This window comes from Typha angustifolia, chromosome 14 (assembly GCF_048772165.1).
Source record: "Typha angustifolia cultivar Huaian chromosome 14, ASM4877216v1, whole genome shotgun sequence".
NCBI lineage: Eukaryota > Viridiplantae > Streptophyta > Magnoliopsida > Poales > Typhaceae > Typha > Typha angustifolia.
In genome coordinates this window covers 6,990,822-7,016,622 of record NC_133252.1, presented here as the reverse complement: position 1 = coordinate 7,016,622, position 25,801 = coordinate 6,990,822, and the positions used below count along the sequence as shown (strand labels likewise).

Genomic DNA, 25,801 nt, shown 5'->3' with positions numbered 1-25,801 from the left:
CTGTGATGCAACCACAGCGTCAATTGACAGAACGGAAAACTGGCCCACTGCTACAAGAAGATTTATATAAATACCACCACCACGAATTGCTCCCAAGAATCCAGAGACTATTATTTGTATTGGTCTAGACTCGTATAGAAGATGGCAGGCGCCCAATGCTGCGATAACCCACCAGTACTCGACTCCTCCAGTGGCCACGGGTGCGTGGTGGAGAACTTGGCTGGCCTCAAGGCCTACACCGCCGGCTCGCCCGACGCCAAGCGCGCCGTTCTCCTCATCTCCGATGTCTTCGGTAAACTAATCCCTTTGCCCGCTCATCTTTTTAAGCTAATCTGAGCTTTCGATTTCCATGAAAATTAAGAGCAATGAATTGAAAGGGAGGGGGAATTACATGAAGAATTTTGGGACAGCTACTGTTTCGTGAATTGCAATCGAAATGTTTGTAACCTTTCAATATCCTGAATTGGTAAGATTGAATCAACCAATGGGAGGGAGCTCATAAGTTTGTCTGAGATTAAAATGTTAGGGATTGTCTGAAAAATAGTTGATAATGGAAGAAAATGGATCAAGGGAAATGGAGGGAGCTCATCCAAGTCCCCAATCTATCAGTAGTGTTTATCCTTCTTCTGACCTTAAAATGGATCAAGGGAATTTACAAAAAACTACATCTACGCGTATAAAGTGATAAAAAAAAAATTCAGCTTTTAATTTATGAATCCCATGAAATTTTCTTCGAACTTACATGTCAAAAACCTAGTTTATAACTAATGAGTAATTTACAATTTACCCCTTGTGGTTTGAGCCAATTTCTACTTACTCCAATGTACTTTAAACTCAAATAGTTAATCTCCTTATGGTTCAGATCAAGTTGCAACTGCTAGTTAATTGTTAAAGGGATGCTCAAAGGCTTAATTTTGATGATGGTAAAGATAATTTGTTCATTTAACAACTTACCTATGGAAGAAAATATTTACTCCCATGATTGTACAAGTAGTTTGGTGATAGGTACCGTTAGTTTTGGATGGAAATCTAATAACTGGTACTTCGTCTGGCCTACAAAGAGGTTAAGTACTTAAATTTGAAGTATATGGATGTAAATGGAGATCGAGCCAAACTATAGGGTGGTAAACTGTAATAAACCCTATTGTATGGCATACAAAATATAACATGCCTATTGTCATATGCTATTAGCCTAGTGACCTAGAACTTTCTTACTTTGCTGTCTTGTCACAATAAGTCTCTTTATCCTTCAAGTTTCTTATAACTATTAGAGACTATCTTAACTATTAGTCTAACGATCTAAATGTTTGTTCTAACATTTTATGTTGCTCTGCAGGATTTGAAGCTCCTAACTTGAGGTATGTAGACATTATCTTGAATGGGCTTTCTGCTTTCCACATGATGGTCTAGCGGTGACCTCACTAGTTTTCTCTTGTGTTCTTTAATATGAAGTTTTAATTCTTCATTGATATTTCACAATTTTTGCAGTTATTAATGGTTTTTATGCTACTAGTGTTTTTTGAGAACATTTGCTAACTAATATTCTTGAAAACTTGCTATTGTTTGACATTTTGACTATCCCAAGTTGGAGATCCATGTTATGCTGTGATGTTGTCGATGACTTGTTACATTTTAACTAAAGATGGAACTCCTTGATTCTGGATAGATCAGGAGATTCCCTTACAGATGTTGAAACCACACCTAGAATCTTGTTCAAATTTATTCTTTAGAATCCACAGCTGATGATGAATCTGATAACAAACTTTTGGATGTAGAAATTATAAGAGAAAAATGTTTATCTTTTTATCAATCAATGTTGCAGCTGGACACAAATTTTGAAACAAATTAAATTCTAGCCTTGAGAAAGCTATATGCTGGACTTGTGAGGATCATCATAATGAATAAGCATAAGCAAAGTAGGAAGAAACCAAATGAAAATGTGCATTGCTCATCTAAAATAGCTAGGTTGAATGGAGATGTAAACTTGTGATATCGACTTTGGTATGATAAGGAGCTAACTACATAAAAGAATGTTGCCATTAGACAACAACAGATGTCCAACTGAAAACAATGTCTAGCAGCAACTTGCAAATGAAAAACAGATAAGTGTAATTGGAAGGATGTGAAAATGGTTCTAGAGAAGCAACAAATAAAAAATTAAAGGTACCAGCAAGATAGAGATTAGAAAATGAAAAACTTTTCTTCAATATTGTTTTAGGTCCTTACACAAATTTTGGGATTTTCACTTTTGATAGCTTTTAAACATTAAAGAAAATACTAATAATTTTATATAAAATAAAAAACTGAAACGATTTAGTTTTGATTTTATACAAGTTCCATACTTCCACTATCATCTATACAAGTTCCATACTCCCATATCACCTAAAAATTGTGGAAATTGCAATTACTGGTGGCACAAGATAGACTGTATGACATGGTTTTTGCCAAGCTAAAATGATCGAGTTTTAATTTTGAGACAAGCTCTATTATAACCTGTAAGTAGCAGAAATTGCTACTAGTGGCGGCACAAGATAGACCGGATGGTATGCTTTGTGTTGCTTGGTACAGAACTAATGTCTCTGTGGTGCTTCTCCTCAGATAAGGAAAAGAGAGTTGTAGAGAACTAATGAGAGCATGGGAATAGTGGTGTTGCATATACTCTAAAAGATAAAATTATTTTTCAGCTGCATATAAATAAATAAAAAATCTAAAAATACTATATTTCTTGGTTGTTATCGAGAGGGTATCATTTGATATGGTAGCAAGGCTTATGGGTTGCATCAAAGTAGTCATTATAATTCATGTCATGGAAAAAGACCTTTTAAGTTATGAGGTCATGTTGGTCTTCCCTCCCTAGACCCTGCATTGACGGGAACCTCATCCACTAGTATGCTCTTTTCATCAAGTAGGTGCACTAGGATGTGGAGTATCGCTGCATACGTTTTTGCAACAATAAGTTAATAGGTGTAAGAACCAAGTGGTATTGCAATGTCAAAAGGGAAACATAATTTATCTCCTCTTGGAAAACCGAGAATAAATAAAGGAATGAACAAGGAACAAGTCCAATATGATGCATCACAATTTTGAAGAACATAACAGAAAATGCCTTCAAGAATGAACTGCCAACTTACATTGAGATATACTACAATTACTGTAGATTACTTGAAGCTCTTAAGCCTTTATCAAGATGCCAGGCCTAAGATCAAGTGATACCATTTTGTGGTTGACATGTTTGTGGAGCATGATAATCCGTCGACTCAGGATTGCCTCATGATGTACAAGTTTGCAAGAACCCATGAGGAAAAATTTGGATTTGAATTAGCCAGAAGGGTGAGCAACCTAACAGGTTAAGATATACTATAAAGTGATAATCACTTAGTGTCAGTAATCTGGAAATAAAATCGATTTAAGATGACTTAATGCTTCAACAGACAGAAGTGAAAACCATGTGTTGCAGTTCTCATACTGAAAACCATGTGTTGTAACAACAGACAGAAGTGATTATACTTCCTCAAAGGTCAAAGGTTTCATTAATTTTTAACAATTATCACCTGTCATAATTTTTTGTTCAAATAAAAAAGACCATCTTGCCCAAATTTGAGTCCTCATCATTAAAAAGAAAGATAATAATTAAATAAAGAGAAGGGACTAAAATCCTGCTGTTGACCTAAAGGGTGTACTTAGCTCCTATTTATTCTGATCACTTTGTATAATATTTTGTAAGGTCTTCAAGGATTTATTTATTGCATGCAATTTAATATTATATTTATTGGACTGAAGCAACAAATAATTTTTAATTTCTTCTGCTCCAAAATCATTGTCATATTTTCTACTTGATATAATTGTCTTGTTTCCTGTAAAAGGAATTGTAGATAAATTATGGTTAAATGACCCAAATATTAATGCAAATACTATTCACCCTTCATTTTGTCTTGGTCCTTGCTGATAAGATAGTCATTTCAGGCATGCGAAGTCTGGTCTTTCTTGGGATGAGTTGCCCTTTTTGATATTCCAATCTCTATTGAGAAATGAGAATAAATGGCATTTCCATTAGTTCAAATATACTTGAGAACGATAAGATTCTATTGGAATAAGTGAAAAGGGACTAGGATTTCTGTATATATAACACTTTTAAATGACCTAAATATCTAACATCATTCAATGTTGTAATTAAAATGAATGCATGATATCGTGTGCAGTAATCTTTCTAAACTATCATAGCTCTTTGTAAATGTGGATATGTATATCGTTTGTCCTGTAATATCATTATAAAATGTTCGTCATTGATGTTAAGTGGTACTCTTTCTTAGTCTTGATCTTGCTGGATAAAAACAAATTGCTACATTGATTTTGAAGGAAACTAGCGGATAAAGTAGCCTCAGCTGGCTTTTTTGTGGTAGTTCCTGATTTTTTCTATGGTGATCCATTTGCACCTGAGAAACAGATTCCTGTAATGACATGGCTTCAGAGTCATGGAACGGTATGTCATGGTAAATGATTTTAATATTCCTAGTCCTTGATTGGTAAACATCATAGTAGGAAACTTTTTACTTGGCAATCTTTCTTTAATAGTCTCATAAGCTTGTGTAAATGTGATGCTTATCCATTCTTATTCTTCTGATGTAATTGAGGTGATATTGTACTATTATTGGCTTCAATCACCAATCCTGTATATGGAAGTAGAAGTTCACTTTGTAGTTGAAACAATCTGCATTTTTCCGCATAATATACAAATCCATTATCTTGTGAGGTTTTCCTCTGTTTCCTTGTAGGGAAAAGAAGTCAATCCTGCAGAATTTGGCTTCTTTTTGACATGCCTCATTATCCTCCCATTATCTCATCTTATTGAAAAGGGTCCAGATAATGCATGAGAGGTTAAACTATCTGATTCAATGATCAGCCTTGATCCTATAAGTATGCTGATCTACTTAGCCCAACCCCTCTGGCTCTTATCTTCTATTTCTTTTGGGAATATATTATTCAAAATGATTGAATTCCCTCTTTGTGCAATGGCCTTCAACTTTCTTGATCCAGGATCATAGAGGACAACATATTCCAGTTTAGAGATTTGATAGTTAGTCTTTGAGTTTCTTTATTGAGTTACTTCTAGTTCTGATTAATTTTATTTTGGCTATTTTCTAATTTTTGTCAATATTTGACCTATTTTTATGTACATCCACAGTTTTTTATTTGGGTCTGTTTTTATGCTCAGTTTAAGATCTTTTATGTGAGTTTTTGACCAAATTAGCTTGCTCCCAAATATTATTTACCTTAATAGACCACTTCCCAAACTTAATACTAAAAGGGTCTAATTTTGCTGGCTTAGCATCCATGTCATTAACTTATTAGTAAAATGTTGAACTCATCAATGTTTTACTTTTAGATGAAAATGCTAATCAGTTCAATATCTATAGCTCAACGTAAAACACTGAGTTTAAAAGGCATATTTCATACATAAAGCCAATACCATTTGTTCTGCACTTCAGTAAGTAAATTGCTGACCTGATTAGCATCTGCTTGATTGGTAAAATTCTAGTTTGATCAATTTTTATATGACAAAAAATGTAAAATTAGAATTTAGAGGAACTATCTTTCATCTTTGGTAATTCTAAGAACACTTGGTTGGCAAGGAATGGCTAAGCGATTCTCACCCATAGCTTTGTTTTATGTCTTTATAATGACATATTTTATGACCAAAATAATCAATCCAACGTAAAGTTATGATGTTGTAAACTTTTTACTTTTTTATATTTACTTATATATTTCTTGTTTGAGGTCCGATTAAACTCTGGTCAGAATCATGACGTTCATTTCTCTTTCATCTTCATGATGTCATATCATATATTCAAAAAGGACTATTGGTTATAAAATTATGACCTTCCAAACTGAACATTTCGGCATCTTAATAAGGTGCTGAATTGTTTAGCCTTATTCTATTAAATAAGATGAGTGTTATGTCTGATAATAAGTCAATAAAAACACTGATAAAATTAGCAACTTAACCTACAAGGAGACACTGAACTTACCATTGATTCATCTTCTAAGTAAAACAATGTTCAGTTCAGCATTTTACTTATATAAATGCTGATATGACAAAACTAGACTCCTTTTGGTATTAAGTATCTGTGGGGTCTAGTTCAGTATATAAAGTTTGGAGGATGGCAAAAACTCCTTCTATGTTAATATTTGTTAGGTCTTATTGGTACCTATAGTAAGGTCTTTTTTGACCTAATTCAATGTAGAATTTGAGTCCATCAAAGGTTTCTCATCCGCCCTTATTAGAAAAATGGGATGAAGGTCTTTGCAGTGATGGTCATTATTTTGTCTTCAAGAAATAAAGGGAAGAGATTTTCTCCTTCTTCTTCCTTCACATGAAGCATCGATTGGTGTGAAGCTCTACTAAAGTGTTCTACATATCTTTGTTACTTTTATCTCGTCTTTTTTCGCATCTACACTCATCCATTATATCTTTCAATTTCTTATATGTTTCTGTTTTTGTGTTTCCTTCACTGCACAAAACCATAAGTTACGAGATGGTACTGTAGAAATACTGTAGTAATCCTTACATATATCACTTTCCAGATTTCATATCTAAAGCCTTTTCTTTTGTGTTCTTTTCTCATTTTTCTAATCTATTTTCCAGTTTTAAGGGAATTCATAATTTACCTTTTTGTAGTTTGACTGGATTTCAACTTATCTCCCTATACTCTAAATTCAGCACTTAGCCCCTGTGATCCAAACCATGTTGCAATGGTTAGCCAACTTTTAATTGGAGAGTAAAATGACTTAATTATCCTAATTTGAGAACATTTGGGGAAGTTGGTTATTGTGCATCTTACTTATGGTGGAAATATATGAGCCACTGAACCACCACTAGTTATGATTAAAATTCTAATAGTTGCAAACTTGCAATTTGGTCCAGACCACAAGGGAGTTAAGTATAAGTTTGAAGTATATAGGGATTAATTAAAATTGGGCCAAACTATAGGGATGAAACTATAAATTGCCATTTTCGTTATTATTGAAATCTTATGTTCTTTTCTTTTACTTATCTTCCTTAGATCCACTCCTTCCATATATCTGTTGTACATTCCTTCTGACCTCTTCCAAAGAAGAAAACAGAAAGAAGTACAACCAAATATCATTACTCCGTTCAACTAGTACTGGCATAACCATCCCTGAAGTAGTGTATACAATTCTGGTATCTTGTGGAAACAGAATGGTATGACTGGTACAAAATGGGAGGACAAACCATGTTCATTTCCTAGGTTGATGTCCTCAAGATTAATATTCTATATTTTTCCAACAAGACTATCTTCTTTGAATATTTAAATACGTACATGTTTACCTGTTTTGACATAGGCCAATTATACATATTGGAATATTGGAGAAAATTTAATGCCTGAAATTTGAATTTATAACTCCAAACCCAAAATTTATCGTAGTTGAAAACATAAAATACTCTTATTTAGACCCCTTTTGTTTTAGAACTGTCTACCGATGTTTCTTTCTTCTATTTCTATATATAATGTTGTCGTTGTATTATTCACATTTTCAGCTTGTCTTGTGTCGGACGATCTCTATTAATATTTTCTATCCTAATGTTATGTTTTATGCAATATTAATTCTCTCATCTAGTGACTTACCACTTATCCTTCTCTTCTTTTCTTCCTCTCCCATTACATGATATACCGCCTGGGTTACCTTTTGGCAATAATAAGGTAAAATATGAAGTCTGAACCTTTTAAAACTGTTAACTCATCAACTTGTTATGGATTTAAGCTTTTTCAAGATTGTCAAGTCCACACGACACTTCAACTTCTTCGTAAGATAAAGTAAGCTTTAAAGTAAAATTAGTATAGAGGTAAGAAAGGGAGAAAGTTTTTACTAACACTTAAAGAACAGCCATCTTAATGAAGTCTCACTTCTTTTCATTTATTCAAACTTTAGATAACTTACAAGTAAAGAAATCATGCCTTTATATAGGCAAAAGATAACTTAGCTATTAAGTTTCTAAAATATCTTCTCTAAAATATTTGGGAGGCTAAGGATAAGATTAAAGAGGTGTCATCCCTTATCTTTATCTGTCCACCTAATGGATAAGCATAAGGCTTGACGAACAGTGAATAAACTTGAGTCTGGCCTAAATATTACAATGTCCTCTGAGTCCCCTTAGACTATTATGACATTTAGGTTTTGACTAAAATTTTGATGAGAGGTTACAAACTGCTATAAAAGTTTAAGCTGTTAGAGAATGATGGTTTTTATGTTTTATATTCTAATACTTCTCCTTAATTTTGAGTTGAAATATTTTGATGGGTCCAAAAAGTGAATTTAATTTAAATGGGTGGATTTTTTATATTTTCAGACAAAGATGGGCATGATAAAATTTGAATTTATGACCTCTAGTTCTAATACTATATTAACTCACCAATGACTCTAAAAACTTAAGCTTTTAGAGAAGTAGTTTTTATATTTTATATTCTAGCAAAAAGTCAGGAATAAAATGCTCTAAGTTTATAGGTACATGTACAGAAACTAGACCGGTATTCCAAGTTCAAACTTGACTGACATTCTACATGTTATACTAGCTTATATTGGAATGTATACCTAATGCTACTTCAATTTATTCTCAAGAAGCATTTCTAAGTTTTGGTAACTTGGTGGTGCATTATCATATCTTTTCTTACACATGCATCATTTATTGCTTAACTAAGTCTATCAGAGATTGACTGTCTGACTAATTATGTTTATTCACCTTTTGTGGAATGTAGGATAAAGGGTTTGAAAATGCAAAAAAGGTAATTGAAGATCTGAACTCTAAAGGCATATCTGCAATTGGAGCTGCTGGATTTTGCTGGGGTGGTAAGTCTGATTTTCATTTGACAACTGGCCATCTTACTTCCATAGACTAGGAATATACACATACTTTTGAATTGTTTAACTGCAACATTTACTTGATCTCAGCTAAGGTAGCTGCAGAGTTAGCAAAGACTGATTATGTTAGAGCTGCAGTAATGTTGCATCCATCTCTAGTTACTGTTGACGATATCAAAGGTTGGTGTTTTAGTTTCCTACACAATGGCTGCATTCTATGTTATAGCTCATTATATGGTAAGGATGCAATAGATAGGATGCTAGAATTGAAAAGAGTGTAGTTTCTCAAGAATTCTATGTTAAATCTTAAATCTTATTTGTATAATTTCTTTTAGGAAAATTTACATATAACATCCTGCTTTTTAATGAAATTGTGATTTACACTCTACATTTTTATTATTTGTAAAACGAATTCTATGATTTAGCGAATATGTACAGAAAATACTCTGGGTTATATTTGAATTAACACTATAGGAATATATTGTTAAGTAGAGATATTTTATTTCTAAAATGACTAAATGTCCTTATTTCTAAAATGACTAAAATGCCCTTAGTATGATTTAGTTATTTTTTAATATAGTTAATGTAACCTTCTGTTTGATTAAGTTTAACTAACAAATTTAACGGTAGAGTACTTTTTATAGATATTCACTAAATTATGGGGCTCGATTTGCAAATAGTAAAAATATAAGATGTAAACTATAATTTTGTTAAAAGACAGAGTGATATATGCAAATTTCTCTTTCTTTTATTTGTGTTGATATTGTTTAAAATTTTTACTTGCAGAGATTAAATGCCACCTTTCTATACTTGGAGCAGAGATTGACCATATCTCTCCACCTGAAGTAGTAAAACAGTTTGAGGAGATTTTATCTGCAAAATCTGAGGTAAGTAACATGATGGAGAACGTATGATTCATTTTATAGTTTGTTGTTCTAGTCATCACTAACATGTCACGACTAGTAAATATTTTGGAAAGATTAGTGAACATACAAATAGAAGTATAGAACTTGACTTTCTAACTTGCCATTGCAATTTTACACACATCTCTCCCTTAACATATAGTACACTATATTCAAGTAGCTGCACAAGCCTGTGTTTTACAATTCGAATAATTTGGATTATTAAGATTTAGTGTTGCTCGTATTAGTTCTTCAGAAAGTTGTCAGGTGCTTAATAGGAAATAAAGAAACTTGTTGTGGATCAGTTGGATGATATAGGTTTACCTACAAAGATCATCTCCTAGTCTAATATTTTAAGTTTAACCTCAAAAGCATAAGCTTCCTGAATAGTTAATTTTAGGTACTCCTATGTGATCCAGCATTTCAGATCTCTTAGGATATGTAGAAGTATAATTAAATTTTTTTTTTTCAGTTCTTTGAGATCAATTTTTCTATGATTTGAATGCATAATCTTTACAAAGAGAGCTAGAGAATAACTAAGTTCTAGTACATTCAATTACAAATGATTGACACTGCTATTTCACTTTGAAATATCCACAAAGTAGAATAAGATTCACTGGCAACAACATTGACAGGAAGAACGAACCTCCTAAGAAGGAAGTTGACTGTTGGCTCATTAGAACATCATTCATGAAAATGAAAAGAGCTAGAAGCTTGCAAGAACAGAGTTAGATATGTTTCACAAGTGAGCTAGATAACTGAAAGCAAGATAACGATATGCTCATGGCACATAAAGATACAGCTTACTATTTGAACTTTGAAGCTTTTATTTCTCAAATCAGATTAGACAATGTAGACCCTTAGCTATAAACAGTTGGGAGAGCAGTTATATTTATTCAGTAGTTGTTATGAAATCCGAACCATAACAAATCTGATTCCTTATCGATGATGAATGAGTGAATGTAACTCACCAGGCAAGTGAGACATTGACGATGAAAGATGTGCAAATTTAACATTTGCCAACCTTTTTGATCAATCTTATTTGTGACATGTCTTTGTCAGGTGGATAGCTTTGTCAAGATCTTTCCTAAAGTTGCGCATGGATGGACTGTGAGATATGATGTTAACGATGAAGGTGCTGTGAAGATTGCCGAAGAAGCTCACCAGGACATGCTAGCATGGTTTATAAAGTATGTTAATTAAGAAAATCATATACTATAAACATTTAATTTGAATTATTCTGGACAAACCTGTACTAGTCCAAGGCTTGTTTTAATATCAAACTTGAATGTTCGTGATTTCCCAAAACTTTAAGCATGTCTCTCTTATTTAATGTACTTCGCTATTGCTATAAAAGAAACTGTTAATTGACAGCTGTGTTGTGGTTTTTCCTTTTGAGTTATTTATTTCTTATGCCTTTATACCTATTCTTTTGTTCTTTTTTTTTTATATATATTTACTAATCTCTTGAGTCGACTATACTCCGTAGTTCCCTTTCTTCCATATCCAACAAATATTGTTGGCATCGAGTTACCTTATCATTTCCTTCTTCCACCATAGATAATTTTGTGTACAAGCATATCCTATTGTTGGGAAACTGGTTGCTAGTGATTTTAGAGAGAATGAAGTGCTAATGATGTGAAGCAAGGAGATTGTTAGGGTTCTAGGGAAGATGATGATGGCTAGAAAGAGGAAAAGAAATAGAAATGAGGTTTTACACCACCCTCAGAGTCAGGATTTCACACCCAAATCTCATAGAGGCAAATCTTAAAATTCTTTATTAATCCTAACCAGATAAAAAGTTGGTCCATATATACATCTTATAATGACAATAAAAACTAACACATTAAACAATTGGGAAAAGCAAATACAAAATTGCCAATAAGATAGAGCTCAATTGGTTATAGGGGCTCCTGCTGTATGAAAGCATCAAGTTTTGAATTTTAGTGGCATCAATTTTTATCGGGCACCATTAAGTTCTCAGTTCTCTTTAACAGAAAAAAGAGGGCAAACCTAAACACCAGAAATAAGCAAATACAACCCATACACTAGAAATGAACAAATAAACTCAAAATCAAATCTCTAGTAGAGGGATTGTCAGCTGTTAGCACCTCTTACATTAATACAAATGCCAGTGTAATATGTTTGTGATGTTTGTATTATCCTCTCAAACAGAAGACTCAACTCTGTCAAATGTTCCACTGTACCGCTCTCATATTGCTCATGAATGTTAGGGTCCCGTCATTCTATCAATTTTATATGTTATATTAGGTGGAATGTTGGAAAGCGGGCTAAGGAGAGTCTCTCTTGAACAAGCTTCTAGGTAAGCTCATTTGTTAATATATTTTAAGCTATTAGATCCTCTATATTAAAAGTAGAACAGATACCAAAATCATTTGATGGATATAGAACGTACGCACTATCATTAATTTTCTTTAAAATTTTAAAAGGCCCTATATTTTGTACGTGAAACTTTTGACGGTTCAAATTTTATAGTTAGCATTGTTGTGCAATCTTGTTGTTGATTTTTTATGCAATTCATGGATATATAATTCTTTAAATGCAAATGTAAACTCTAACAATCTATGATAATGAGCCATAGAAATGAGATCTATGAGTTGTTTAGATTTATAATGATGAGAATGAGATCTATGGGTTATTTAGGTTTGTAACCATACAAAATTAACAAAATTTGAGTTGCACTCATATCTATTGACCTATTAACAAAATTGTTGTAGGAAAACTCAGCAATATGCATTTTTTAATCCAAATACCTTAATTTCTTGCCCACTACGGCCCTTAAAATATTACCTAGGTTGATTACTTCAATTTGACGGTCTATTTGAGTGGAAAGTAGCTGAAAACTAAAGCTTTGTTCCTATTTATCCCATAGGGATTTTCCAAAATAACTAGTGACTTTTACATCCTAATTATACATGATGGATTTTAGTAGCTCACGAAACCTAACAACTTCATCAAATTAAGTTTTTGCAACTCAGAGGCATTAAAAGTTCCACACTAGTTTTTGCGACAATATAGTAGTTTAAATTATTGTACTATTTGTGACACCTACACTAGGGATAAAAGAAGATAAAGAAATAATTAAAATAAATTTTACTTTATAAATTATATTATTTATTGTGGTAGGTATAAGTTGTCAGTAAAAGGTACTATTTTGTGACACATATTGTACCAAGTATAAATTCATGTATTAGTTGCTACAAGTAGCTAGCACAAAAAGTAATGTAAGTGACACTGTTATTGTCGAAACTCACAAATATTTGTGATAGCAATTGTGTTTTGAACAAGATCTAGACCGATATAGATATAAGGAGATAATGGAAATTTTTGGCGATAGCATCAAAAGTTAGGGTTACAATAGTTTTAATATTATGTGAATCGAAAGTTGAGATGAAAAGTCAAAAAGATAAGATGATTAAAATCTACTCCTAGAAAGATAAAGATGATTTAGTGGCTATAATAAAAGCTAAAGATGAGATAATAAAATAACTTAACTCAATGATCAATTCCACCATAATGATCAACACATGACTACTCATATTTGTATGAGTAAAGTCCTAGCATATTAAATTCACATGCGAATTAGCCGCTTTATTTAAAATTCAAAACAACCCATGTAGTCAACTCAACATGACTTGATTGGCTCAGCTGAATTAACCCATGTAGTCAGATCATATCAATCCAACACTCTTTTGACACCTTGTCCCAAGGTGACTAGTACACGAGCTGGATCTTCTAGCTTACGTCGTGCTCATGGGCTTATAGGTTTGCATATAGGATTGACTCAATTAGCTAGAGCGAGTCCACCGTGTTGTTCCACTAGTCGTCCTCAGGCTTATACTTGGGCCCTAAATTATGCTTGTAGATTCCAAAAATTGATTAATGCGAGGTGGTCACACCAGAAGGCAAAAAATTTAGTGCACTTCATCTCTCTTACTAAATAGCCAAAATCCTAACCCTATGGCTGAAAAAAAAATTTGGTCTAAGGGCACTATTGTGGGTTGCATGTGCATCGATAGCGACTAGACAAGGTTGCTAGGTTGGTAGCAGTCAGCGTCTAGTAGGTCCTTGTTATGGCGGAGAGGCGGTGAGTGGCAGTGGAAGCCAAATATCCAACTCAGGCTCAAGTTGTTGCAACGGAGGCCATGGGGGGTCATTGGTGTGACGGTTCATTCCTGACCGAACCAAACTAGCTTAAGAGGCCTTGGGTTCGATGCCAAGGATGGGGCAAATAGCTCTTGGCATTAGAGTCCCTAGTTATCTTAATTATTAGCTTTTGCTTAATTATGCATTATATTTCATTTCTAGACCTTGAAGTCTTGTTAATTGCTTACTAGTGTTGTTTAGTTAGCCCATATGTTTGGGGAAACAAGATAGTTTCTGGTAAGTGCGTTTGATCGCAAATGGATGGTGTTCAAACGCCTGAGCTGCATTAGCAAATCCAAAGACCTGTTTTGGAGTGTTCAAATGTGATCGAGGTGTGTCCAAATGCACGACGAAAAAGTTGAGTCGTAATAGAATTTATTTAGGGTTTTTGGATAATTGGCTAGCCTACAAATAATGTGAAAAAGCAGCCTCTTTTCGTGATTGATTAATCAAAGGAACTTGGACTCTTCTTCTTTCTCCTCTCCTTCCTCCAAGCTCGTACGATCTAGATCTCTCTAGGACTAACCATTGCTGACCATCTCCTTGACTAGTCGTACACTTTTGACCCTAAGGAGCAGCCCACCTTCCTCTCTATCCTTCTCTAGCAACCTAACTACCTTCCCTACGCCCTAAACCACCCTTTCACCTCCTACCAAACCCTTGGCTGTTCTCCACCTCATTCACCAGCCTCCCCCATGTCCATCCACACCACTAGATCAGCCGCTACATCCCTAATGTATTCCTTATAGTGGTATTATAGCATGTTGGTCCTTGGACCAAACTTGAGCCTCCATTAATGGTGCAGACAAGGTCTCACAGGTAGGCATACGAATCTACCCCTACTAGTCCAAAAGTTGATGCCGACAACCCTCATCAACTAGGATCTTCTTCAGCCAACCCTAGCAGGCCGGAACCAACCACCATCGGTCTGGAGTAGACTTCCATGTAGTAGGTCACAACTGAGGTGCTGCTGTTGCGGATGATGGAGGAGATGCATGCGAATAGGGCAGCAGTAATGGTAGAGAGAGAAGCTGCTAGGGAATCGCAAGAACGCATTGGCTAATGAGATTGCCTCAAGAACACTTCTCCCTAGCACTCCACTTGTTGTTCTAGATAAGGAGATGTCACCTACAAACAATGAGCATCTCCTTCCAACACCAAACATCTGGAGGATGAATGAAGAGGAACACCCTACATAACCGTCGATTAGACCAGACCACCGTGAGCAACCACCTCACTTCGTGGGTCAGGATGATTGGGAGACTTCTAGACATAATGAATGTCAACATGGTGACTTGGCGTACATGAGGGGCTACCGCGGAGGACACCGTGAGTGTTCCCTATTTCAATCAATCTAACCCCCCACCGGTGGATGATAGGGGGATCCGCACGTGCACAACAAGAATTGATTTCCTGAAGTTCAACGAAGGAGACCCGATCGAGTTGCTGTGCCACGCGGAGCAATTCTTTGCTTTCCAACATACGAAAGAAAAATGCAAAGGTATTGCTTGCGAGTTTTCATCTAGAAGTGCATGCTCTTCATTGGAATAGATCGGCTTCTACCAATGGCAGATTGGAGCATCGGGAGGAGTTTAATGGCACGATTTCTCGACACTTCGGGGCTAAAGGATATGAAGACTTTGATGCTCTACTTACCAAGCTAGTGTAGCGAACTATAGTAGGGGCATTCCAAGAAGAGTTTGAGAAAATTAGCAGTAGATGTAATCCGACGTGGCCATATTCACTTCTTCGGAGCACGTTTGTCTTAGGGTTACGGAGTGAGATCCAAGCTGATGTAAAGGCCCTTCGACCAGAGACTCTTGATGATGCCTTCTAGTATGCCATACTCATGGATAGAAAACACAAGGAGATGCGAAGTCATAGTTGGATGTTTGGAACCAGTCGGGATAGCCACTCATCAGCATCGAGGACTGCAAGAGCTACACTGGGTCAAAGAGCCCCTCTTCGACCATCTAATGACGTAAAGGGAACCACTAGACCTATTGTTCGAACTCTCACACCTGCTAGGTGGAGGAGCGATGAGCAAAACATTTTTGTTTTTAGTGCGATGAGCAATACTCCCGAACACCGTTGTGCGCAGGCGATAGGTATTGTGATGCTTATACATAGCCAAGAGGACATAGAGGAGGATGTTGTTGCTGTAGAGGAAGAGAACACAGAGGTTAACCATGAATTGAACCTAGTGGAGTATGAAGAAGAAGACATATTAGTGCAGATATCATTACATGCCTACTCCGAAACTGTCGTGCTGAAGACCCTTAGAGTGGACGACTTGATTAAGAAGAAATGTGTACATATCCTCATCGATTCAGGTAGTACACATAATTTCTTAGATCAGAGGTTAGTCAAGGGGCTAGGTTAAGAGTCAACCACTATGTTCGAAGTAGCAATTGGAGATGGCACAAAGATATAGGCGGATAGTTTGTGTCGACGGGTAGGTGGATACAAGGTCACAAGCTCCACATTGACTTGTATCTTCTCGACCTTCGAGGAGCTGACATCGTTCTAGGCACACAATAGTTGTAGAGCTTAGGACTGATAACTTTTGACTTTGGAGCAATATGGATGAGATTCTGACACAATGGGTGGGCTGTACAATTTGATGGAGTTCGAGCAACCACTAGCCCTAGTTTGTAGTCCATGATGGGATTGCCAAGGCCAAAGGAGATTGCTTACTTGTTGCTCGTGAAACCCACTAACCCTGAGGCTGACCCTAGCTCAGGTATAAGTCTAAAATTAAAGGATTTATTGACTAAGTTTCTGTTATGTTTGAAGAACCAAAGGGGCTGCCACCAACAAGGGATTCAGACCATCGAATTAAGATTATCTCGGGGGCAAAACCTACCAATGTGAGACCTTATAGGTACCCACATGTGCAGAAGGAAAAAATTACAAAGATGGTAGGAGAAATGTTGGACCAAGGCATTATCCGATCGAGTCAAAGTGCTTACTCATCGCTCGTTGTTATTGTGTAAGTGTAAGAGAGACGGTGGTTGGCATTTTGGTATGGACTACGGGGCCTTGAACACCATCACCATCAAGGACTGGTATTTAATTGGCGGCGCAGGGGGGGGGGGGGGGGGGTTTGGGGGGCGGAATAACGGCGTTTCGCACCCACGATGGCCATTATGAGTTTTTAGTTATGCCATTTGGCTTAACAATGCTCCAACAATCTTTCAAGGGTTAACGAATGGCATTTTTAGACCTCTCCTACATCGGTATATCTTAGTTTTCTTTGACGACATCTTGGTGTATAGCAGGAATTTTGGGGAGCATCTTTTACATCTTCGTGAGGTGTTGAAACTTTTGGTGAAACATTCATTGAAGGTCAAGATGTCAAAGTGTTTGTGGGGTGTGGAGAAGGTGGAATACCTAGGCCATGTAATCACCAAAGCAGTTTCGGCGGATGCACTATCGTGCCAAACTGACGGGACTATTGTCGAATGCTTTGTTCAAAACATTGGTAAACTCCATGGCATGCCCCGTACCATCATTTCAGATTGTGACCAGGTGTTCATCAAATTTTTGGACGGAGAATTTCAGATTGCAAGGTACGTGCTTGGACATGAGCTTGACTTATCATCCGCAATCGGATAAACAAATGGAACCGGTGAATCGGGCACTTGAGCAATATCTCCACTGTTTTGTGGGTGACCATTTGAGGCATTGGTTGGAGTATACTTACCTTGGGTGGAGTGGTCATACAAAAACAGCAAGCATAGTAGCACCAGGATGTCATCATTTGAGGTAGTTTATGGCCGCACCGCACTAGTAATGTGCATCTATAATAGAATGGCCACTTTGGATTGTAGGGAGATAGACATGGCACTTCTTGATTGTGATGAGATGCCTAGGTGGCTGAGGACTGCTCAAAACCGCCAAAAGAAGATGCATGATAGAGGACACCGTGATGTGCAGTATGATACAGGCGATATGACTTATGTCTGGATGCAACCATACCACCAAGTTACTTTGAGACTAGTGCGAAATTAGAAATTATCTCATTGTTTCTTTGGTCCTTTCAATGTGCTGGAGAGGACTGGACCAGTGGTATATCGTTTGGAGTTACCTAGAGGAACATGAGTCTATCCCGTGTTCCATAGTTCACTACTGAGGGCGAGAATTGATGCGAATCAGATATTGGGAGATGTTTTGCCCAAGCCCAAGGATGAGATTGAAAGGGTGCCTATATGTGTGCTTTCTAGGAGACACCGTCGATATGCAAGGAGATTAAAAATGGAGGTCTCATTGAGTGACTTGGCAAGCTATCTGATAAGGCGGCATAGGAGCTCAAGGCAGACATCATGGAGTGCTTTTTGGACTACACACCTTGAGGACAAGGTGGGGAAGCATGGTGGGCTATGATGGTTCATTCCTAATCGAACCAAATCAGCTTAGGAGGCCTTGGGTTCAGTGCCAAGGAGGGGGGCAAAATGCTCTTGGCATTAGAGTCCCTAGTTATCTTAATTTTTAGTTTTTGCTTAATTATATATTGTATTTCATTTCTAGACCTTAAAATCTTATTAATTGCTTACTAGTTATTGTTTAGTCAAACCATATGTTTAGGAAAATAAGATAGTTTCTAGCAAGTGCATTCAAATGCAAATGGATGGCGTTCGAACGCCTGAGTCGTGTCCACAAATCTAGAGACCTATTTTGGGGTGATCAAACACGATCGAGGTGCATTCGAATATGCGACGAGAAAGTTGAGTTGTAATGGAATTTGTCTAGGGTTTTTGGATGATTGGCTAACCTCCAAATATGTGGAAAAGCATCCTCTTTTCAAAGTTGATTAATCAAAGGAATTTGGACTCTTCTTCTTTCTCTTCTCTTTCCTCCAAGCTTGACCAATCATTACTGACCATCTCCTTAACTAGCCGCGTACCCCTTGACCCTAAGAAGCGGCCCACCTTCCTCTCTATCCTTCTCTAGCAACTTAGCCACCTTCCCTATGCCCTAAACCACCGTTCCACCTCCTACCAAACCCTTGGCTGTTCTCCACCTCCATTCACCGGTCTCCCCCACCTCCATCCACACCACTAGACAAGCCCTTACATCCTTAATCCATTCCTTATAGTTGGTAGGTCCTTTGGCACGTAGTGGCTGTCGTAGGTGGCGGAGACACCTGATGAAGCCCCCCCGCCGATATGGCTTGGCTCAAGCAATATCATCACGAGTGTGGCTGTCTCCGATGGCTTTGATGGCTAGTGGTCGCTAAGATGTTAAACTCAAGCTTGAGCTTGGGTCTGCTATAGTGGAGAGAGTCATTGTGGGTGATATGTCGACCGTCTCCTATGGTTGCCGCTGGTCTGGCTTGGGTGTAGGGGTCCCGTGGAGGTGTCAAGGCCATGGATTGAGCCAGCTCATTCATTCTAGCATGGCTCATATTATTCTCACCCTAGGGGGGCTATTTTGGTCATGGCTGGCGGTGCTGCAGACATAAGGCGATGATGGGCAGCTAGTAGGGCCACTAGCAAGGTTTGGATTGAGTCCTTGAGGGAGGTTTCCATCTTCTTCATATTAGGTGAAAGTTCCTTGAATAACGCCTTCATTGATGCTGGTGGCTTATCATTGGTGGTGGTCTGATATGATCCGCGCTCAATCAGCAATCCTTTGGTGCCTTCTTACTCCCACGAGCAATGTGAGTCCGAATATGGTCTCCGATTCATGATCCAACCTCCGTTTTGAAGCTACGTCTATTGCAAACCTTCAAGGTTAAGAGGGTTTGTGAGATTCAATAGTTGGAACAACATGATATTTTGGGATTTGATAGATCTAGGGTGGAGAATCGAATCTACCGAAATGGATCAGCAGAGGGGTGGCAAGTGGTGGTGGTGGAGCTTGGCTAGGGTTGGTGAAGGTGGATTAATGGATGTGTGAGGTGGGTCGGGGTGCTACGCAAGGCAGAGAAGATAGGGAGAAGCTCGGCCAATAATCGTGGTTGGCTAGGTTGAGGGAGGTTAACAAAGAAGATAGATGAAAGATAGACAAGCTAGGGTTTCAATAATCCAATCATGCCCAACTCAGGTGCACACCACAACATTAATAGGTGGCTTCTTGATTCGACTTGGTCGACCTAGCTGACTTCAGTTTAAGTCCAGAAGACTCAAACCAGCCCTAATGCATCAATCAAAGATTATACTCTAGGCCTAACCGACTACAACTCTAACAAACAATTAAACCTAAACCAAACTTAACTAGCTGGATCAAATAGGCTCGAGTCACTAGTCCACATGAGCAACAACTCATCCACATAAGCAATGACTAATACACAAAAGGAAAGGACGAGAAAGCAAATGCGCCTAACATAAGGTCTAAACTCCAAAAGTCATCTAATAAGCAAATAAAAGCCAAATATAAATATATAACTATCCAAGAGAAAAGACATAAACCACCTCAAGGCATCGAACTCATCATGGCTAGGTCATAACATGGTGGTGGTGTCAAAGAAACTCCCGTAGGAACAGAGATGGGTTCCTGATCCTCTATGGTTGCCCCTTCCTCATTCGTCTTAGTTCACGTATTAGCCATCGTCCAAAAAACACCAGATCTAATACCATTGTTACAAACAAGATTTGGACGTAAGAAAATAATGGAAATTTTTTGTAGCCTTGAAAGTTAAGGTTCTAATGATTTTATTTTCACGCAAATCTAAGATCAGGGCGAAAAGTTAAAAATAAAAGAGTAGAGAAAAGTTAGAACATGATAGATCGATAGATATCCAACGTTGCACGGTCATAAGAGAGTGGCGAACGGCTAAGGGTGGTGGTGATAAATGGCCATATAATAGGGTGGCTCATAGAGAAAAATAGTAGCTAAGGTTTAGAAGCTTGGAGGGGGTTCTACAATTATGATCTACTTCTACGAAATAAGGACGATCTAACAACTAAAAGAAAAGACAGAGATAATAATAATAAATTAGCTAAACTCAAGATTAATTTAATGATAATAATCAACACTTGACCACTCCTATTTATAGAAGTAAAGTCCTAGCAGATGGGATCTACATACGGATTATCCTATTTTATTTAAAATTTAAAATAAGAAGTAAATATAACTAACTTAATTTGACTCGACTTAACTTGACTAACTTAACCCACGTGGTCGAATCATATCAAATTGTCATCACAAATAACTATTTAATTCTATTGTCTAAATGTTGTGACAATATTTGCGACAACCTATGATAGTTTTTTCGGTTGTTGAAATACTTTTTCTGATGTCTTTTTCTATTTTTTGCAGCACTAATAAAACATCATATTATTGTAATATGATCTTATATATGTATATATGTGTGTGTGCGCGCGCTCTATGTTATTATTATATTGAGTAACCGTTACCTTTATTTATATCTTCCACACTTATGTGTATGTGATATAGAAGTTGAGATATTTCAAGTGGTGTAGATAAACGTTTTAGGGCTTAAGTCGCTCAACTTTTGAGCGTTCTACTGAGACATTAAACACTGACCTTGCCAGCATTTTATATGTGGCAGAACATTTACTAGGTTAGTCAGTTTCGTTTATAGATAAAATGTTGATAAGATAGGCATTTTAAAAGAAAGGCGCTAAATTATTCACCTTTTACAAATTAGTACACAATAAACTGCTAATAATAACCTTTTATATCATTAACAACAATATAAGTAGAAGAATTGGGATCCTGCAGATAATATGCTGACAATTTTAGTGTTTTCGTATAAGATGTAAATGTGAACTTATCGACATTTTACTTCTAAAAATAAAATACCTAAAATTTCATCATTTTACGAGTGGCTACATAGAAATTGACACCTTTTGTTATTTAGTTTGATGTATAGTCTATTTTAGTAAATAAAGTTTGGAATACGACAGACATTGGTCAAAAACTCTAGTCAACTCTACAAACTATAATAAAAATTCTATATATAAGAAAAGAGAGACAAACAAGTAGCTAAAAGACAAAAAATTACTCACATAAAGTAAACCCTCACTTGATTTAGCCCAAACTTTGTCTAATTATATGCCTAGGCGGAGGCTAGTTAGGTGGCCCCAATGCTTCTCACATGGATCATTGTGCTTGATCCACATCATTGAGCTCAACCCTTGTTTGCATACTATTAATCGTCTTTCTAAACAACAAGCCAAATTGTGTGGTTATAGATCATATCCCAAACTAAATACTAAAAGGAGTCTATATCACTATTATAACATCTTTGCTTGGCACGGGCACGTGCATGCCTACACACCCACATTGCACACGTGCTAAGACGAATAGAGCCGTCACACATAGGTAAACTTGTACTCACATAATCCATCTTAAAAATAATCCATAATAATAATGCTAGACCACTATATAATCTAATAAGCACAGGCAACATATATATATAATCACTATAAAATTCTACTCTATCTCTATATATATCACTACAAATGATGTGATTAGAGCCCAATTTGATCACCTTACAAGGGACATTGGCTAGGTTGGACTAGGTTATCACTGAGATATTCTTTTAAACAATAGCAGTTTTAGGCTATGGCATTCAGAACGATCACAACCTGACGTTCAAATGTCATAAACCCATCAAAGAATAAGTGCTTTGGATTTTGGCATTCCAATGACTGCCACCTAATTTTTGAATGCTACAGCCCCATTGAAGAATAAGTGCTCTCAGATTTTGCTATTTAAATGTAGTAGCCCGACATTCGAATGTCAAAATATGCTGACTGCTCTCGAATTTTGGCATTTGAAGGGCTGTCGCCCATCGCTCAACCTAAGAGTGTAGTTTGTCCAATGGTGTCCGAATGCCAGTCCAACGACGTTCCAATGCTCGACATCAAGATCATTGTGTTAGAGTTAATCTGAATTATTTTAAATTTTAGTTAGCCTCTAAATATGTGCAAGGTAGCCATTTTGGGATTATGAAAGAATATTGACATTTCTATCTTTTCTTACATCATCTCCCTCAATCTTCTCCCTCGATTCAAGGCCAATGTAGTCAAGCCGATGCCATTCCCTTCCATATCGACTACCAATCCCCCTAGCTTACATCTTCTCCCTCCCTCCTCCCTCAAGCCCTAGCCGTCGACTTGCTTCTCCCTTCTCATCTGTTGATCCCCCTTCTATTATAGAGCTGACCATCTTCTCCGTCCTTCCTTTCAAAATTATAGATCTACCTCACGCCATCATCATCTTCATTAACCCTTCTGCTCTCATCGTATAGGTCTCACAATCTTTCGCTTAATTTTATAACCAAATCATCCCCACTATCACATCAAATAACCCATCATAGCCTGGTTCACAATAACAAAATTTCACTCTATCTCTTAAAATCTTTCTTATTTTTCTCAACCTCTGATTTTGCTGGAGATAATAAGCTAATCTAACAAGTTGTGTCGTCGCTAGATAAAAAGAATTGGACCTAGGTTAAACCATGGAGGTATACCACGGCAAAAATACCTGTATATGAGGACACTTATTGCCTTTAAGAGAGTGACTGCCATGCCTCATAGGCCATATTCTTAATTTCCTTTATTTTCATATTGCTATTAATATTGCTAGATTAATAGTTATTAGTGCTACTAGATTGATTGTTATTTAATTATTAATTTTAAGTCGTGGTTTATTTTGCATCATTCATATTAATCAAAGCGGCTATACAAGAGCCTACATTTAAATTATTCATCATAATCAAAATTATCTATAATAGGATTAATTGTTTTCCTAACATATATCCATATTTGATTTGTTAAACTGATAATTAATATAATATGGCTATAATTTACAGCAGCTTAGCTTTAGTAACTATTGAAGAAGAGTAGATAAGAAGTTCATGTTAAACTGGAACAAACATCACCTTTTATTTTCTTATTTCTCTATGGCAAGCAAGATCAGTTCACATGGATTTTTGGGTATCGAAGCGTCTCTGTAAGTCGTTATTGTAAATTACTGCATTTTTTTTGTTAGTGATTGATTTTGATATTTGCGTTTGGATTTATAGTTTTCTTTTACCCGGCTTAGTGCTTTTCCCATAAAAATCTCACTCTACAATTGTTTTGTTCTTTTTTATTCTACAATATTATTATAATATAATCGTTCCTAGGAATTATATATTTTCAATTGGCATGAAAACAGGACTGTATTGATACAGAGAGATCACTTAAGAGATAATTCTTGAGTGAGGAAATCTATTAATAGATCTCCCATGTTAACTCGGTTTAGAGTTTTCCATATAAAAGTTTGTGTCTACAATTTCTTATTTGTTGTTTATTATTCCAGAATTTTTATATTAAGCAAAGGCTTGGAAAGTTGTGTCTAAGGTTTATATTTTCTTCAATTGGTATTAGAGAAAAACTCTCATAACTTAGGGAGAGACCATTTAAGAGGTGGACTTTTTTCTGAGAAAGTTGTAATGCCCTCCCCGGGTTGGCACGAAACGTGTTTGCCCAAGCGCCAACACAATGCACGTGCGGCGCACACGATAAGGTAGATAGAGTAAGTCGTCAAAATGGGAGATATACTTGTACTCATATAATCTATCTCAACGATAAATCGAACTATAATCTAAATGAGCATAGCAACATACAAAAATATAAATCCACAACAACTATATTAAACTACTACATAATCTAGTAGGACACATGGCCGCGATAAACTTTTAAGGTACAACTAATATAACAAATATAATATTATCCAACCTGTACAATATTTCCTAATTTACAAAACACAATTTAATATAGTAGAATATAAAAATATACAATATTGGTACAACTTAAGTTTTACATAAGTTATCTTCTATACCATTTCACGTCTAGTTTACCTCATTTTCATTATAAAATATCTCTTTAAAATGTCTTAAGTTGTTATTAGGTAGTACATCTCTAGTGGGTTAGAAGAAAATAAAAAGAGTCATGAGCTAAAGGTTAAGTGAATAGGCTTTACCCTGAATTAGTGATATTAAATAGAGAGTAAATCATATACTAAATAATATAAATTAGAAAGGAGTATTATATCGTGAATGAATATATAAATGTGTCCTCAATCTATAATAAATATCATGTCAGAACTGATCATGTATATAACTCTTGATAATATATAAATAAATATCTACTCATATTATCATCATAACTCTCTCAAACATAACATTATGATGCATACTAACCATGGCCATGCTCTGATATCAAATGTAACTACAATGAAGCATGATAACCACTCGATAATTATGTACATTAAATGATAATGAAATTATATGTATTTCTTAATATCTTAATAACCAATGTCATCTTAATAGCATCATCATACTAGACGCACTATACATAATCAACATTCGGTACCCGATCTCATATTGTAGCTTAAAGGCTTAGAGCATACCCTACCAACCATTAAGGGTATTCTAATCATAATTCGATTCTATCAACTATTGAGGGTGTCATCATCATCCAAACCTAGGTACCCAACTAACTCATAGAAATCATACGAGGATAACTAGCTAGATATGCCCTTGCAAATAGTATCTGTCTGAATATCTGCTGCGCACATAGACTACTGTCCTCAGACGTAAGACCACTAAATCATGAATATATCAAGCGATTAATCAACTCTAGGCACGCTCTAACCCTTGTACCTACTTGGATATCCTCATACTTTCTATTAACTATCCTATTAATTAGATTTCATATTTTCCTTCTAATGGTAGATTATATACAATTATCCAATACTTAAGAGCTCATGCAACTTAAAAATTTACGTGATAATGAATAAAGAGGAATATGATGTAATGTAGTCTCAAATCATATACTTATCACATTCATACTCATGCTAGAGTTCAAATCGACATAAAATATAGATAATCTATC

General features: G+C 36.1%; 1 protein-coding gene across 1 annotated transcript; it reads left to right on the top strand.

The window, feature by feature from the left end:
* Positions 1-92: 92 nt before the first annotated feature.
* Positions 93-11,152, top strand: LOC140776334 (endo-1,3;1,4-beta-D-glucanase-like). The gene is made up of 7 exons (XM_073119999.1): positions 93-292; positions 1,337-1,358; positions 4,357-4,480; positions 8,775-8,865; positions 8,968-9,057; positions 9,664-9,764; positions 10,842-11,152. The coding sequence occupies exons 1-7, from the start codon at positions 142-144 to the stop codon at positions 10,980-10,982; spliced, it is 720 nt and encodes a 239-aa protein (XP_072976100.1). The 5' UTR covers positions 93-141; the 3' UTR covers positions 10,983-11,152.
* The last annotated feature ends 14,649 nt before the right edge of the window (positions 11,153-25,801 follow it).